The sequence below is a fragment of the Mesoplodon mirus genome, assembly GCF_964341445.2.
Source record: "Mesoplodon mirus genome assembly, chromosome: 4".
Classification (NCBI taxonomy): Eukaryota; Metazoa; Chordata; class Mammalia; order Artiodactyla; family Ziphiidae; genus Mesoplodon; species Mesoplodon mirus.
In genome coordinates this window covers 150,977,119-150,992,925 of record NC_138979.1, presented here as the reverse complement: position 1 = coordinate 150,992,925, position 15,807 = coordinate 150,977,119, and the positions used below count along the sequence as shown (strand labels likewise).

The 15,807-nt window shown below is 40.2% G+C and overlaps 1 protein-coding gene across 10 annotated transcripts in view; it reads right to left on the bottom strand.

Moving 5' to 3' along the window:
- The window catches only part of SYNE2 (spectrin repeat containing nuclear envelope protein 2), a 341,983-nt gene that overhangs the window by 249,644 nt on the left and 76,532 nt on the right, over positions 1-15,807 (bottom strand). For all 10 annotated transcript variants that reach the window (XM_082616958.1, XM_082616964.1, XM_082616965.1 and 7 more), the window contains exons 3-7: positions 9,166-9,227; positions 8,105-8,200; positions 7,940-8,017; positions 7,758-7,850; positions 2,040-2,221 (exon numbers count right to left, since the gene is read on the bottom strand). In XM_082616958.1, the coding sequence (XP_082473084.1) occupies positions 2,040-2,221; positions 7,758-7,850; positions 7,940-8,017; positions 8,105-8,200; positions 9,166-9,227 (511 nt within the window). The remainder of the gene's footprint in view (positions 1-2,039; positions 2,222-7,757; positions 7,851-7,939; positions 8,018-8,104; positions 8,201-9,165; positions 9,228-15,807) is intronic.

Sequence of the window (15,807 nt, the reverse complement as noted above, 5' to 3'; positions counted from 1 at the left end):
AGTTAGAAAGTGCTGGGAGCCAGAATTCAAAACCTGGTATTCCAGCTTCAGCGTGCGCGTGTAAGTACTCAACTAAATTGATGGCTACGGGGGGTGGCGGTGGGGCTGAGAGCGGGGCCGGACCCACCAGAGCGCTAAGGGGGCCAGAGCCGGCTCAGGGTCGACCAGCAGGCACCACGCTCCATACAGCACCAGGCTGGGAACTCAGCTCTGCCCTGAGGGGCCAAAACAAGTGCCATACAGAACGTGCTGCTACCGGGCCTTGGAGAGGGCGGGGCTGGCTCCAGAGTGACTGGCAGGGTCTAGGCTCATGCAGACATCACAAATGGGGGCCCAATTCATCTCCTTCAGAAATAAAAAAAAATACCACATATTTCTTACAACATAGCCTTACATCTGAGCCCTAGAGAATCACAGAATATTCAAACAAAAGTCACCCAGTAATACCACCAATGACAGCCAAAACTAGAATAAACTCCTGACGAAATACTTAAGAATTACCTACTACATCTTAGTACGTTTAGCATAAGCTCTATAGTTGAAAAATAAGGACGGACATGGGGAAAAGGTAAACCTTGGTAAAATATATGGACTTTGAAAGGGTTTGAAGCGTATTTAAGCATAAGTGAAACAAATCTGAATATGGTGTAATAATGCTCTTCACACATGCTATATTTTGGATTTTAAAAATTTAGGAAACTGAAGTAAAATTATCTCCAGGAAATTCAAGAAAAAGTTCATTTAATATACTTAAAACCTGTAAGATATGCATGTATATTTGTGTCCCCTCACAGAATACAGAGGATGAATGACAACTACAGAAAGTTAAGGCAGAAATTAACATCTTAGCCTTTCATTAGGAAGCAGTTACTCAGAAGGCCAACATTTGAGAGGGCTTAGCAACATTTTTATGCCTCTGTTTATCTGGACAATGCTATGATGTGACAAAGAATGCCTTTTGAACTCTATAGGTCTTTTTGTGGTGGATCTCCTGCATCCTAATTCCTTATTTTCCTAAACTCCATCCAAGCAGTTGGCTAAATTGAAAAAGTAAATGTATCCCAAGAGCAGAAAACATTTTCCTATGTAAAAAAGAAATTATAGTGGGAGGAATTGGGAGACTGGGATTGACACATATACATTATTGACACTATGTATAAAATAGACAACTGATGGGAACATACTGTATAGCACAGGGAACTCTACCTAGTGCACTGTGGTAACCTAAATGGGAGGGAAGTCCAAAAGGGAGGGCATAACTACATGTGTATGGCTGATTCATTTTGCTGTGCATTGGAGGCTAACACAACACTGTAAAGCAACCATACTCCAATAACAATTAATAATAAAAAAACTAAAAAAAAAAAGAAATTATAAGCATTAACTTCCCTTTATCATCTCCTTTTTTTAAAACACCTACTCTCTTGTTTCTTTGTTCCCTAATTGAGCTACGAGTTTCTAAACAATGGGGACCATGGTCTTTCATGCAGCCCTATAGAGTTCCAAGGGATAATTTTATGAGTTGGCTACTTATTCACTCATTTTTCATTCATCCACTCAACACATTTATGGAGCACCTACCAAGAACACATATTAGGCTAAAATTAAGGGAATACACAGTCAACTAAGATAGAGTCCCGACTTTTAAAGAGCTTCTAGTATGGCAAAACTTTTTGAATCTAAATCCACCTTCCAGATGCACAGGGGAATTGTGCCTAAAGAAAAAAGATATTTAAAGACTACTTAATTTGCACACAGTAATAGGCCACCTATACATGGGTGTGGGAGTGAGGTAAGTTACCCAGATGATACCACCTTCTGGTCTTCAAAACCAAGTGTGGCTGAGCTCACAGAGGTCCACATATGGAAGATTCAGTGTGAGAGGAAGGGGGAGAGTGAGCATTTTCTTTTTATGAGAGGGAAGTGTTCAGGTGGGTGTTATTCCTATTTGGCCTGATTTTCAGACCTGGAGGTTGGTAAGGTTGTGTTGGTGGGTACAGCTGCCCTGTGTGTCTCCTCTGGTGGAGCAAACTACTTACATGGCACATTGCTCCTGAGCCCACTGGAGAAGAGCCTTCTTTGCAGACATCTGCCATCTTTCTTGGACTTTGGAGCATTTCTTAGCTGGAGGACTTGAGGTAGGAGATGAGTCGACCACACTCACACTGTCCAGGGAAGGTTGATTGTAATTGCAAGAAAGAGTCCGGGCAAGCTCCTCAATCTAAGGAAGACATAATAATAGTTAACGTGTATGGAATCATAGGTTAGCAGCATTGAGGCAAAACCTTCAGCCAGAACAAGACCTAAAAATTATCGTGTAACAGTGACAATTTACTCATGGTGAAATGAGCACTGGACAAACCTTTGAATAACAGCATTTGCCATCTGGGGCTACACACTGGCTTTTGGGACTTGCTCTCACCCAAGCATGTGGCGTTCCACATCAAGGGCAGGCATCTATTCACCCCCTGCAGCATGCTTATAGAGCACTTCACTGGTGCTCCACCTCTGTCCATCAAAACTGAACTGAGCCAAACTGAACTGCTAGTCGAGAATCTCTCTGGAGAGACTGGGTCAATTAAAAGGCATCCTTGATTATAAACCATTAACAAATATATATAAAGGAAAAAATAGTCAAACATGAAGAGGTAAATCCCAAGCAAGAAAAAACTGCCCTTAAGTATATGAAAAATAACTTCATTAGTCATTTCAGAAATCTAAATATATACAGCAAGAGAACAGTTTTCTCATACATAACACAGGCAAAAATTTTTTAAAGGTAACAGTCAGTGATGGTGTGAATACCAGAAACTGGAAACACGTAAATTGGTTTGGATTTTTTTGGAGGGCAGTATGATAATACCTACAGAAAACATTAAAAGATAAATCCAGGGCTTCCCTGGTGGCACAATGGTTGAGAGTCTGCCTGCTGATGCAGGGGACACGGGTTCGTGCCCCGGTCCAGGAAGATCTCACATGCCACGAAGCAGCTAGGCCCATGAGCCATGGCCGCTGAGCCTGCATGTCCGGAGCCTGTGCTCCGCAACGGGAGAGGCCACAACAGTGAGAGGCCCACGTATCGCAAACAAAAAACAAAACAAAACAAAAAGATAAATCCAGAAACATAATAGAAGTATTACTGAAAGATGTACACTTCTTTCAATGATTGACAGACTCACCAGATAACCAATAATAGTAGGTGTGACCAATACAATGAACAAATTTGATCTGGTTGGCATATCCCATTGCACCTAAAATGGCAGAATCAACATTCTTTCCCAGTGCATATAGAATATTTACCAAAATTGACCATGCTGAGCCATAAAGCAAGCCACAGCAATTTTGAAGGACTGAAATAATTCAGATTATATTTTCCAACCACACTGAAATTAAGCTAGAAATCAGTACTAGTGAAGATATAACAAACCTCCAAATATTTGGAAATTAAGCCATAGATTGTGATAGAACCCATGGGTCAAATGAGAAATCATAATGAAAATTTGAAAGTATTTTGAACAGAACAAAAATGAAAATGTTATATTCATGGGTTAAAAGATGCATTATTTAAAAGATGTCAGCTTTTTCCAAATGATTCTATACATTCAATCAATCCTCATTAAAATTCCAGCAGTTGCATGTGTGTAAATTAACATTACTTATAAAATTTGTATGACTATCAAATCAACATGTTATCTACCTTAAGCTTACACTATGGTATATGTCAATTACATCTCAAAAAAATATATATACGGAAATACAAAGAGCAAAAAAGCCAAGATAATCTTGAAGAATGAGTTGGACAACCACACTCTCAGATATCAAGACTGACTGTACAGCTACAGAAATTAATGTAGTATAGTATTGGTACAAGGATAAATAATGGGACAGAATAGACAATCTGAAAATGGAGCCATACCTATATGACTACTTGATTTATAAAGGTGATACTACAGTGCAGTAGGAAAATGATGGTCTCTTCAATAATTAGTGTTGGGTCAACTGGATAGCCGTATGGAAAACAAAATCTTAATTGCCTTAACATAACATACTCAAACAAATCAATTCATTCTTGAAAGATTGTAGAGCTAAAAGTAAACTGTGAAATGATTAAGCTTTTAGAAATGTGCTGTCCAATATGATAGCCACTAGCCACATGTGGCTATTTAAATTTAAATTAAATAAAATTTAAAATTTAGTTCCTCAGTCATACTAGTCACATGTCAAGTGTTCAATAGCCACAAGTGGCTAGTGGCTACTGTTCTGTCCAGTGCAGGTACAGAACACTTCCATCATTGCAGAAAGTCCTATTGGGCAGAACTATTCTAGAAAATAACGTAAGAGAATATGTCCATGGTACTGGCAAAGGGAAAGAGTTCTTTAAAGGACATAAAAAGTACTAGCCACCAAAAAAAAAAGAAGCTGATAAATGTGAACTACATTAAAATTATGAACGTCTGTTCACTAAAGATTTGAGAATGCAAGCCACAGAGTCAGAGAAGATATTTGCAATTTATATATACCCAACAAAGGACTTGTATCCAGAATACATTTTAAAACATCTATAAATCATTACACACAACAGCATAGCTAAAATAAAAGTTTTTAATGCCAAGTATTAGCAAGGATTGGAGCAAGCAACTCTCAAACTCTGGTAACAGTGTAAATCAGAACAAGTTTGAAAAACTGTTTGGCAGTATCTACTAAAGCTGAAGATCACATGCCCTGCAGCCCAGCAGTTCCAGTCCTAGATAAATATGCAACAGGGCTTGTACCACCAAAGGGCATATACAAGAATGTTTTTAGCGGCTTTATTTGTAATAGCTTAAAACTGGCAGTAAAAGAAATGCCCGTCAACAGTAGAATGGTAAATAAGTTCTGGTATATTCATGCAATGGTATATTCATATACAGCAATAAAAAGGAAAGACCCACTGATACCTGCCTCGAGGATGAATCTCACAGACATGATGTTAAGTGAAATAAGTCAGGTAGAAAAGATTATATAGTGTATGCAAAATAATTCAGTTATAATTCTGTTTATATGGAGTTTAAAATGCTAAACTAACCAATGATAAAGATCAAAGTAGCGGTTATCTTTAGGGAAGGAGGGCAGTGACTGGGAGAAAGACCTGGGGGCTCTGGGATGCTGGCAATATTCTATCATCTTATCTTCAGTTAAATGGTGGTTACGTGGATGTGTTTAATTTACAAAAATTCATCAAGCTCTACATTTAAGATTTGTGCAGTTTGCTCTGTGTGTCGTATACTTTTAACAAAGGTTTATTTACAATATTAAAACAAAACTTTAAATTGATTCTTTTTTTTTTAATCTTTGGCTGTGTTGGGTCTTCGTTGCTGTGTGTGGGCTTTCTCTAGTTGCGGCGAGCAGGGGGCTACTCTTCGTTTAGGCGCACAGGCTTCTCATTGCAGTGGCTTCTCTTGTTGTGGAGCACGGGCTCTAGGCACGTGGGCTTCAGTAGTTGTCACATGCGGGTTCAGTAGTTGTGGCTCGCGGGCTCTAGAGCGCAGGCTCAGTAGTTGTGGCGAATGGACTTAGTTGCTCCGCGGCATGTGGGATCTTCCAGGACCAGGGCTCGAACACGTGTCCCCTGCACTGGCAGGCGGATTCTTAACCACTGCACCACCAGGGAAGCCCAAAACAAAACTTTAAAAAGCTACAATTTTGCAAACCTTATGGCCCAAGAATGCCGTTTCTAGGAATTTGGTCCATGGATATAATTAAGATTATATGCAAAAGTTTTATCTTAAGGGTAGTCTTTTTGGAATTGCTTACAGTCATAAATAACTGTGAGCATTCTGACTGTCCCTTAATGAAACAACAGTGCTTTACAACAGAACATCATACTTCCATTAAAATACATATAAATTCAGAAAGATTTAAATTAGAATTACTTGAAAACAGTAATGGATAGCATGACCCCATTTTGTTTAAGACCATACATGCATGAATATATATATTAATTCCCACTGTATATGTCATGAAGACTGTACAGCAAATTAATTGAAGTGGTTATCTGTGAGTGGCAGAATTACAGATGACTTTATTTTCTTTTAGTTATCTATATTGAAATTTCAAATTATATTTCAAATGTCCTAAAAAGTATGGAAAAATATTAAAAATGCCTATGAATTATCAAATTTTAACATTTTACCACATTTGGTTCATAACTTTTTAAAGAAATAAAACACAAATACACTTTGAGCCTTCTGTCTTTCCCCCTTCGATTCCATTTCCTTCCTTTCCCAAAGGAAGAAAACCAAAATCCTAAATTTAGTTTTCATCATCCTCACATATATTATTCTACTATCACTACAAATATAGGTATCCAGGAATGATATAAAGTCTCATTTTGTATGTTTGAAATTTTATATAAATTAGTTATGTTATTTTCTAGCTTTCCTAAAATAAGCATTTGTTTCCCATATAATTTTTAAAGTTATTTTTAAAGTAATTATGGAGATAATGAACATGTAACTTTTTTTTTTTTTTTTTTTTTTTTGCAGTACGCAGGCCTCTCACTGTTGTGGCCTCTCCCGTTGCGGAGCACAGGCTCCGGACACACAGGCTCAGCGGCCATGGCTCACGGGCCCAACTGCTCTGCAGTATGTGGGATCTTCCCGGACCGGGGCACGAACCCGTGTCCCCTGCATCAGCAGGCGGACTCTCAACCACTGCGCCACCAGGGAAGCCCCTGAACATGTAACTTTTTAAGTAGCTACAGAAAACACGCACTAATTCAAAGTCCCAGGCCTGAAAGAATGTATTTATCAGTCGTAAGTGTCATGAAGTCAGGACTATAACCTACTTATTCTGTTATTTTCTTTCTTTCTTTCTTTCTTTTTTGGCTGTGTTGGGTCTTCATTGCTGCGTGAGGGCTTTCTCTAGTTGCAGTGAGCAAGGGCTACTCTTCGTTGCAGTGCACGGGCTTCTCTCTTCAGTGGCTTCTCTTGTTGCAGAGCATGGGCTCTAGGTGTGTGGGCTTCAGTAGTTTCAGCACACGGGCTCAGTAGTTGTGGCACACGGGGCCCAGAGTGTTAAGGCTTCATTAGTTGCAGCATGTGGGGCTCAGCAGTTACAGCACACAGGCTCTAGAGCACAGGCTCAGTAGTTGTGGCGCACAGGCTTAGTTGCTCCATGGCATGTGGGATCTTCCGGACCAGGAATTGAACCCGTGTCCCCTACATTGGCAAGTGGATACTTAACCACTGTGCCACCAGGGAAGTGCCCCCTGTTATCTTCTTACTGTCCTAGCACAAAAGTTAGCACAAAGTAGGTGCCCAAAAATATTTGTGGAATGAAATGAAAGCTATGAGTCAGTCTTGGGACAGAACTAGATGTTGCAGGATTATTAGAATAGACAAGGGACCTCAAAAATAGGGAGATTTAACCAAGTTTAATGGGCTAATTTTCAAGAATTTACTCCAGAAGCTTCCTATTCTCTCTTCTGACAGAGTAAATAAACAATAATAAGCAAAAATTTACCATGGCAAGTTCTATTCAGACTGGTGCTGATACCATGGATATTTCAGGATATCATGATAATTCAGCATTCAATTTTCAATTGAAGAATAACATAAGTGGCAAAGGGTCTGCTATATATTTTCCACCTGACAAGACTTCCAGAGGGTCCTATTTCTGGAAGAAGCTCTAGCATCAAGTCACACTTATTGCATTGCACTTATTTCATACTGTGGTAATTAGAACAGGAATACTTTTCATATCATCAAACTACTTACATGAAAGTGCAGTATAATTGTCCAAATTAGGCCAAGAATAATGGATGGGTTTCCATCTATAATATCGGTAACGTGAATATTTATTAGCTTGATCTGGAAAAAAAAGAAATGCATGTTAAAAGGAGAAAATATTTCACAGCATTTATCTCCCCAATGAATTTTCATGTGAATTTCATACTCACTGATCGGTTTTTTAGGAATCTCAGGGCATGTTCTATATTGATTCTACACTGGAATGTATTAGATCCTTTATCTCGAGGCTATGAAATTCAAGCAAAATATATTACTCAGAAATGTGATTTTTTTTTTAATCCACAAAATTTCTTAATGTTGTTTTAAAAGCTTACCAACTGTTGTCCCGAGAGTACTTCCAGCAGGTCCAGGAGGACATGCCCCTTTTTAATGTCTGCGAATAGGTCTGATACAACTGAGGGAGGGGTGTGCTACAAAAGGTCACAAGAAAAGTAATCATTGAAACTTTGCTCCAAAAACACGATAACTTTTAAGAACCTCATAAATGTGCTTTTGCATCTTTGCAAAAGCTAAGATTCAGTAGTGATTTTCTTCTTAATTAACAGAATGTAGAAAACACACAAAGTTCCACATCAAAACATGATAAGGAAAGTAGTGAACTTATCTCACAGAAAATTTCCAGTAACACAACACTCTTTCAGCTTTCACTGAGAGCTTAAAACTTGTGCAGTCAAGTGGCATTCAAGATGCTCAGAATCAGCCAATAGTGACCCATTTGGGGAGATTACATTTCTGGAGTAACCTGTTTATGAATTTCCTCTTTTTAGAATGACGAGCACTGTGCTGGGATGGGTAGCCTGGGTGAAGAGGCTCATTCATTTTGTATCTAGGTTATTCCAGGCACCTGGATCACTGAAGGCCAGGATAGCACAGAGATTACGATCAAGGCCTCTGGGTCCAGACTGCCTGGGTATGCATCCCAGCACTATCACTTGTAAGCTGTGGGACCTTGGAGAAGTCACACAACGTCTCTGTACCTTAGTTTCCTTGTTATTTAAACACGAACAATACTATCTGTCTCATAGGATGTTGTGAAGTCACTGAAACATAACGAGTGGTCAGTACATTTAAAGTACTTACAACAGTGTCTAACATAACACTCAACATATATGACTTCTTGTTACAATTTCATTTGATAAAAGAGATGTTACTGCTTTAAATATTTTCTAGCACTGTCTCCCATATCCTTAACAAAAATGCCCCCTTTTCGTGTTGGGAAAGAATAACAGATATATCAAAACAAGATCAAGGTGACATTCACATTTTTTCAACCTTTTACATGTCACCAGTGCCATTTTGGGGACCAAAACTGAGGGGAACAGGAGGAATCACTTAAATATATATTTATAGCTTGATTTGCTCTCTTTTTCCTCACCTTTGCCAACTGTGAGTTTATCCAGCATGTGAAGGTTTTCTTCTGAGTGTCTTCCTGTTCAGCTATTTAAAAAGGACAATAGCAGTTAGGAAACGAGAAGCCTCAGAAACCATTTGAACAAATCAACGTTTCAAAGGTCTGTCACTCTGGGTATGTGTGTGTATCTCACAAGCTTATAAACGTTCTAGGACTTAGTTTAAATTTCAGGTGTTTGTCCAAGAAGTGTTTTGGAAATATAGCACGTTGAAATGAGATATTTTTCAAAGCCACCGTTTAACTGCAAGAGACAACGGTTTTTAATATTTTACCGACAAAAGAATTAGCCCCTACATGACCTTGACAGTGCTGTACAAGGACCTGTGAAAAAAAAAAAAAGGGGTTTCTAATCCAAATGGACTTGCAGTCTAAGCCAACACCACACGGTACTTCAGATAAACCCAGAACATCTGAATACATTTTAAAGGGCTCATAAAGTTGCAGCAGTTTAGTCTTGATATTTATCATGAAGAATATATTGTCACTGAATTAACTGTAAATCTGCTGCAATTAGAGTCAGAGAGACCTGAGTTCAAATCCTGCCTCTGTTAACTGAGTAGCTGTGTGACATGGGGCAGGTTCCCCGTGGAATAAGGTGAGAAGTACTCACCACTAGAGACTGTTAGTGGTTCACTCAGAGTGAACAGACCCTGGCACCAAGGAAACACAGGAGAAGTGCCAGCTCTCACTTTTACTAACCAGGCAGGAGTCCAGGGAAAGATCGGAACACTTGGTGTGGATCCTCCCTTCCTCCCCAGGGCTGGAGAGAGCTCCATCCCGACACCATTCTTCCCCTCATCTCTAGCCCCTCGGCTCCAGCAGACACCCTCAACCCTGAGGTCAGGGGTTACCCTGCACACGGGACTGTCTTTCCATTTCCCCAGATCTCCTCATCCTACTGGACAGGGGTGAGAGCAATCCAGACACTCACTCTTCCCTGGGCCTAATGCTCACAGCCTTGTCCCCACCACCTACCGCGGGCTCACCAGATCTCATCTCACTGTGCCTGTGTCCCTGCTTACATCCCGTCAACACACACACAGACACACACAGTTCACACACTCTCAGGTCCCCCTCCATTCTCGCTCTAATTTCCAAAAGACTCTGCACGTCCCCCAATTTTTCTCATCTCCCACCTCTCCTTAACTCCTGAAACCCTTCAATGATGCTGAAATCCATAACAGACCATCAGCAAAATTCCCTTATGTGCCCACTACCCTCTTCACCTTTCTGCTCTAATTGAACCTCCACCCTAACCCAGAACTCTGCTTTCCCCACAGCCCTCCCAAGTGACAGCACTGCTTTCTCTTACAGACCTTGGACCACTAGTTCCTTGCTCTTCGCTGCTACTTCCAGATCATTTTCCACTCTCTTTGTCCCTGAAATGCTCCAGCTTTAACTCTCATGGCATCAGACAGTCCCCACTATTACAGTCATCTACTTACCTCTGTCATTCCTCATCATTTCTCAAAGGTTTTAGTTCCTTCCCCACTGTTGCTCTTTCCAATGTGACCCCTAATTCTTCGTAATTTCAATACACATACTGGTGAAACGTCCAACCTTCTGGCCTCTCTGTTTCTTGAATTCTTCTCCAATAAATGTGTCTTCTGCCCTGCCTCAACCACTCACTGTCATGGTTATACCCTGACCTTGTCATGACTAACAACTACAACTCATGATCGTGAGTTCATGCATCCCCATCTCTGAACATCATTCCTTATCTTTTCAGTTCATTCTCACTAGTGTCTCAACTCCAACAATCCCTGGAGTCCATCAGCAACTCCAAGCCATCAATTCTGCCAGTTTTACACTGTCCCTCGCCCCCTTGGTCTCCTTCCTTTCATCCTTATCCATTGTAAATTCCACGATCAATTATTACAAACACTCCCTGGCACCTCTCATTCTGCTGTGTGCTCTTCATCACCACTCTCTGCTCACCCACACCTGCACACATGCTGCTGAATGTGGCTGGAAGGAAATCCATAACTGCTGACCAGTCTCATCGTGACCGCCAAGTAGGCCCCCAATGCTGCCTGGAAGTCATAATACACTGCCCTCTCCCACTCCTCTAGACAGCAATTTCACACCCTCTCCTTCTTTCTCAAACTCCCAACGCCTCCCCTCCCATCCTTACTCTCAGCTGAGACCTTGCTTCCCCAGGACACTTAGGGATCATCTACTCCCCTGTCTAGTAACCTATCAAAAGGCTCTGCCTCCAGCCTGTTAGCATGGGTGAGCCAGCCTCTCTCAGACCTAAAGCCAATCCCTTCCTTCACTCATTCACCAGGTCTCATCCCTTTGGAGCTACTCCAGGACCTTTTACTCCTTTCTCTCCTGTATTATCCTCTCCCCCACCCAAGACTTTCCCATTAGTACTGATCCATGCTATTAATTCGCCCATCTAAAACTAAAAAAACAAAAAACAACCCTCTCTTGACCCCATCAGGTACAGGTCCATTGTGGCAAAACTCCTCAAATAGATTTGTCTATGTTCCTGGTCTCCAGGTCCCCTCCTCCTTCTCCCTTAACTGAACCCACACCAATCATGCCCTTACCATTCCACTGAAACTACTGTTTCATCAAGGTCACCATGAATCGAGTTCATCAACGACCCCCCAGCCCCCACTAAAACCAATGATCGATTCTCAGTCTTCATCTTTCTGGAGCAATCAGCAGCACTCAGTACAGATGATCTCTCTCTCCTTCTGCTTGCAGGCCCCATACCCTCTGTCTTCCTCCTCCATCACGTTGGCTTCTCTCTTTCTCACACTTCATGTCCAATGCCTCAGGAAATCCTCTTACATCCACCTTCAAAATATATTCAGGGGGCTTCCCTGGTGGCGCAGTGGTTGTGAGTCTGCCTGCCAATGCAGGGGACGTGGGTTCGTGCCCTGGTCCAGGAAGATCCCACATGCCGCAGAGCGGCTGGGCCCGTGAGCCACGGCCGCTGAGCCTGCGCGTCCGGAGCCTGTGCTCCGCAACGGGCGAGGTCACAGCAGTGAGAGGACCGCGTACCGCAAAAAAAAAAAAAAAAAAAAAAAAAAAAAATATATATATATATATATATATATATATATATATATATATATTCAGGATATGACCACTTCTCACCACCTCCACTACAGCCACTGGTCCAAGGCACCTCCACCTCTCCCTAGATTACTGCAATAGATTCCTAACAGGTCTCCTTCCTTCCAGCCTTGCCCTCTGAATATTATTCTCAACACAGCAGCCAGAGTGATGGCACTCATCTGTAAGATCTATTCTGACCATCCTATTTCAAACTGTAACAACCCCACTTCTGTTCCCTCTTGTCCTGCTTGATTTTTTTTCTACAGTACTTACCACCCTTAACATTCTAGGTAAGCTATATATGTAGTATGGTTATCATTTAATGCCTTACTCTCCTCCCAATAGAATGTAAGCACCACGTAAGCAAGATATTTCATCTGTGATATATTCCAGGGGCCTAGAAGAGTCAGGCCCAGAACAGGCTGTAAGCAAATATTTGCTAAAAAAGTAGGAATAACAATAATTTTATTAATTATTATTAGTTATATTTTATTTGCTGTAGTGAGAAGGTCAAGTCTACCTTTATGCGTTTACATTCCTTCTTTTAAATGATGTCCGTTCTACCTTCTAATACATTGTTTTCCTTTCACTCTACCCATTCTCCCTTATGAATCTCTAACACAGTTGAACTGAAATTGTTGGCATGACATCTAGTCTGAGTTCTCAAAAATGCTTTAATCTGATGAGAGTTCAGGTTGAGAAAATGAAAAGAATCTGAGTAAATGGAATTTTAGGGTGTTTGCAATTTTGACTGAGTAGAAATTAAGGATGCACTTAACCTCATCGGATTTTCTCCTTAACTTTTTAAATCCATTACATTTTTTCTGTATTACCGGCTGAAATTAGTTATAGCTCAGTGATTTACACATTAAAGGGTGCTCAATAATTGTTAGCTGAACTGAACTGAGTTCTGACAAGCCAACCAGATAGTTTAGGCTTTTGAGAGTTATTTCTGTTTTTATAAATTTCATTTAAAGCAATTATAAAGAACTAGGGACTTCCCTGGTGGTGCAATGGTTAAGGATCCACCTGCCAATGCAGGGGACACGGGTTCGATCCCTGGTCCGGGAAGATCTCACATGCCGTGGAGCAAGTAAGCCCACGTGCCACAACTACTGAGCCTGCGCTCTAGAGCCCATGAGCCACAACTATTGTGCCCACGTGCCACAACTACTGAAGCCCACGTGCCTAGAGCCCGTGCTCCGCAACAAAAGAAGCCACCGCAATGAGAAGCTCGTGCACCGCAATGAAGACCCAAGGTAGCCAAAATAAATAAATAAATAAATAAAATTTTTTAAAAAAGAATTACAAAGAACCATAATTTTGTCCTATAATTCAAAATGTTACTAATGTTTTCATTGTTTGTTTCCCTAGAATCAGCAGATGATAAGACAATAAATTTTAAACATGTACTGACGCTTACCAAAAAATGTGTTGAGAGCTAATTTTGTTCCTCAATAGAGAAAACTAGAGAACAAGTTTTTATGTTTCCAGGATCAAGTTACATGCGCACAAAGTACATTAATCAAGGCCATGTGTATAAGCAGGAAGGGACTATTTCATTATTACAAAAAAGCAGAAATTCAAAACAAAAAACAAAACAAACAACAACAAAAACAAACAAAGAGGGCTCTCTTCTTTATCCTTAAGGAGCCGAGAGAGATTTTTTTTTCTTTCTAGGTGTAAAGTATGGAGAAGAAACTAACCAGGAATACCACCAGGTCCAGGACAGGGAGTCTACACTAACGTTAGGGGAATTACTGTGGGAGAAAGGAATAACTATAGAGGGGGTGAAATGCTGGCACAAAAAGGAATGTAAAGGAGCACTGTGTGCCCAAGGAGTTTGAGTATTGCACAAACACCTGGAAACCTCAGTCATTCTGAATTATTTCCAAGAAAGATGAGGGATCACATGATCATTTCCATGTGATGCTGGACAAAAAGGGTCTTAGGTACTGAGCAAACTGAGGACTGTGAACTTTCCTAGGCTGAGAAAACAGGCAGCATATGAGGGCTCTATATGGACTGCTCAACTTGGAGCACCTAGTTTCACATAGGTTGGACTGACCTCTGATAGGGACATATATTTAAAATAACCAAAAATTTCCAATGAAAAACCTTAAGTTATCCCTGTCCTAATTTGATTAAAATCTAATAGAAACAAGGGGAAAAACAATAAGAGGAGCAGGCAGAACAAATCCCGACCCGAACTCTCCAGTTAGCAAATGAAACCCTCAGGAAAAGGTTTTTAAACTTCATGGCTTTTCGCAGAGCACAGGGAGATCAGCTCGGTGCTTTGTGACCGCCTGGAGGGGTGGGATGGGGAGGGTGGGAGGGAGGGAGATGCATGAGGGAAGGGATGTGGGAACAGATGTATATGTATGACTGATTCACTTTGTTATAAAGCAGAAACTAATAAAAAAAAATTAAAAAAATTTTAAAATAAAAATAAATAAATAAACGTCATGGCTTTTAACTAACACACTGTCCACCTCTTCATCCTGGAAATCAGAACCCTTCAAATGCAACAAGGACCCTTGCTAATAGCAAACAAAGATGTCCCAGGTGCAATTAAACACCTTTATGACTACTCAATTAAATGGTTTCGTCTGTGCCATGTCACTTATCCCTTGACACACTTTTCTCACATTTTCATACTGCCTTATCCCTGAAAAGTGGTATTAATTCAACAGGAACCAGAGCCAAATAGCTCGCCCTATGGCAGGATAAGTAACCTTTTGTTCTTTTCAAAGGCTGACCCGTTGGGGAAAAAATAATTGAGAGCCACATGCTTTAAAGCAACTTAATTTGAGTGGGTGAGATTTTTTTTTAATGTTGGGTTTTATTTTTTAATTTCCAGAGTAACTTTCTAATAAAATAATAAAACTCTTCTCAAAATGGCATAAAGAGAATAGGACCTTTTATTTATTTAATTTTATTTTTTATTTTTTTAATTTAATTTTTATTTTATATTGGAATATAGCTGATTTACAATGTTGTGTTAGTCTCAGGTGTACAGCAAAGTGACTCAGTTATACATACACAAATATCTGTTGTTTTTCAGGTTCTTTTCCCATATAGGCAATTACAGAGTATTGAGTAGAGTTCCCCTGTGCTATATAGTAGGTCCTTGCTGATTATCTATTTTATATATTGTAGTGTGTATCTGTTAATCCCAACCTCCTAATTTATCCCTCTCTCCCCACCTTTCCCCTTTGGTAATCATAAGTTTGTTTTCTAAGTCTGTGAGTCTGTTTCTGTTTTGTAAATAAGTTCATTTGTACCATTTCTTAGATTCCACATTTAAGTGATATTATATGAAATTTGTCTTTCTCTGTCTGACTTCCTTCACTTTGTATGATAATCTCCAGGTCCATCCATGTTGCTGCAAATAGCATTATTTCACTCTTTTTTTATGGCTGAGTAATGAGAAAAAGACCATTTAATCAGCAGACATCAGGGACAGAAAAAGACAAAAACAGACAGAAAATAATAAAATCTATCATAATGATGAGTTTCTTAAAATGCCAAGGA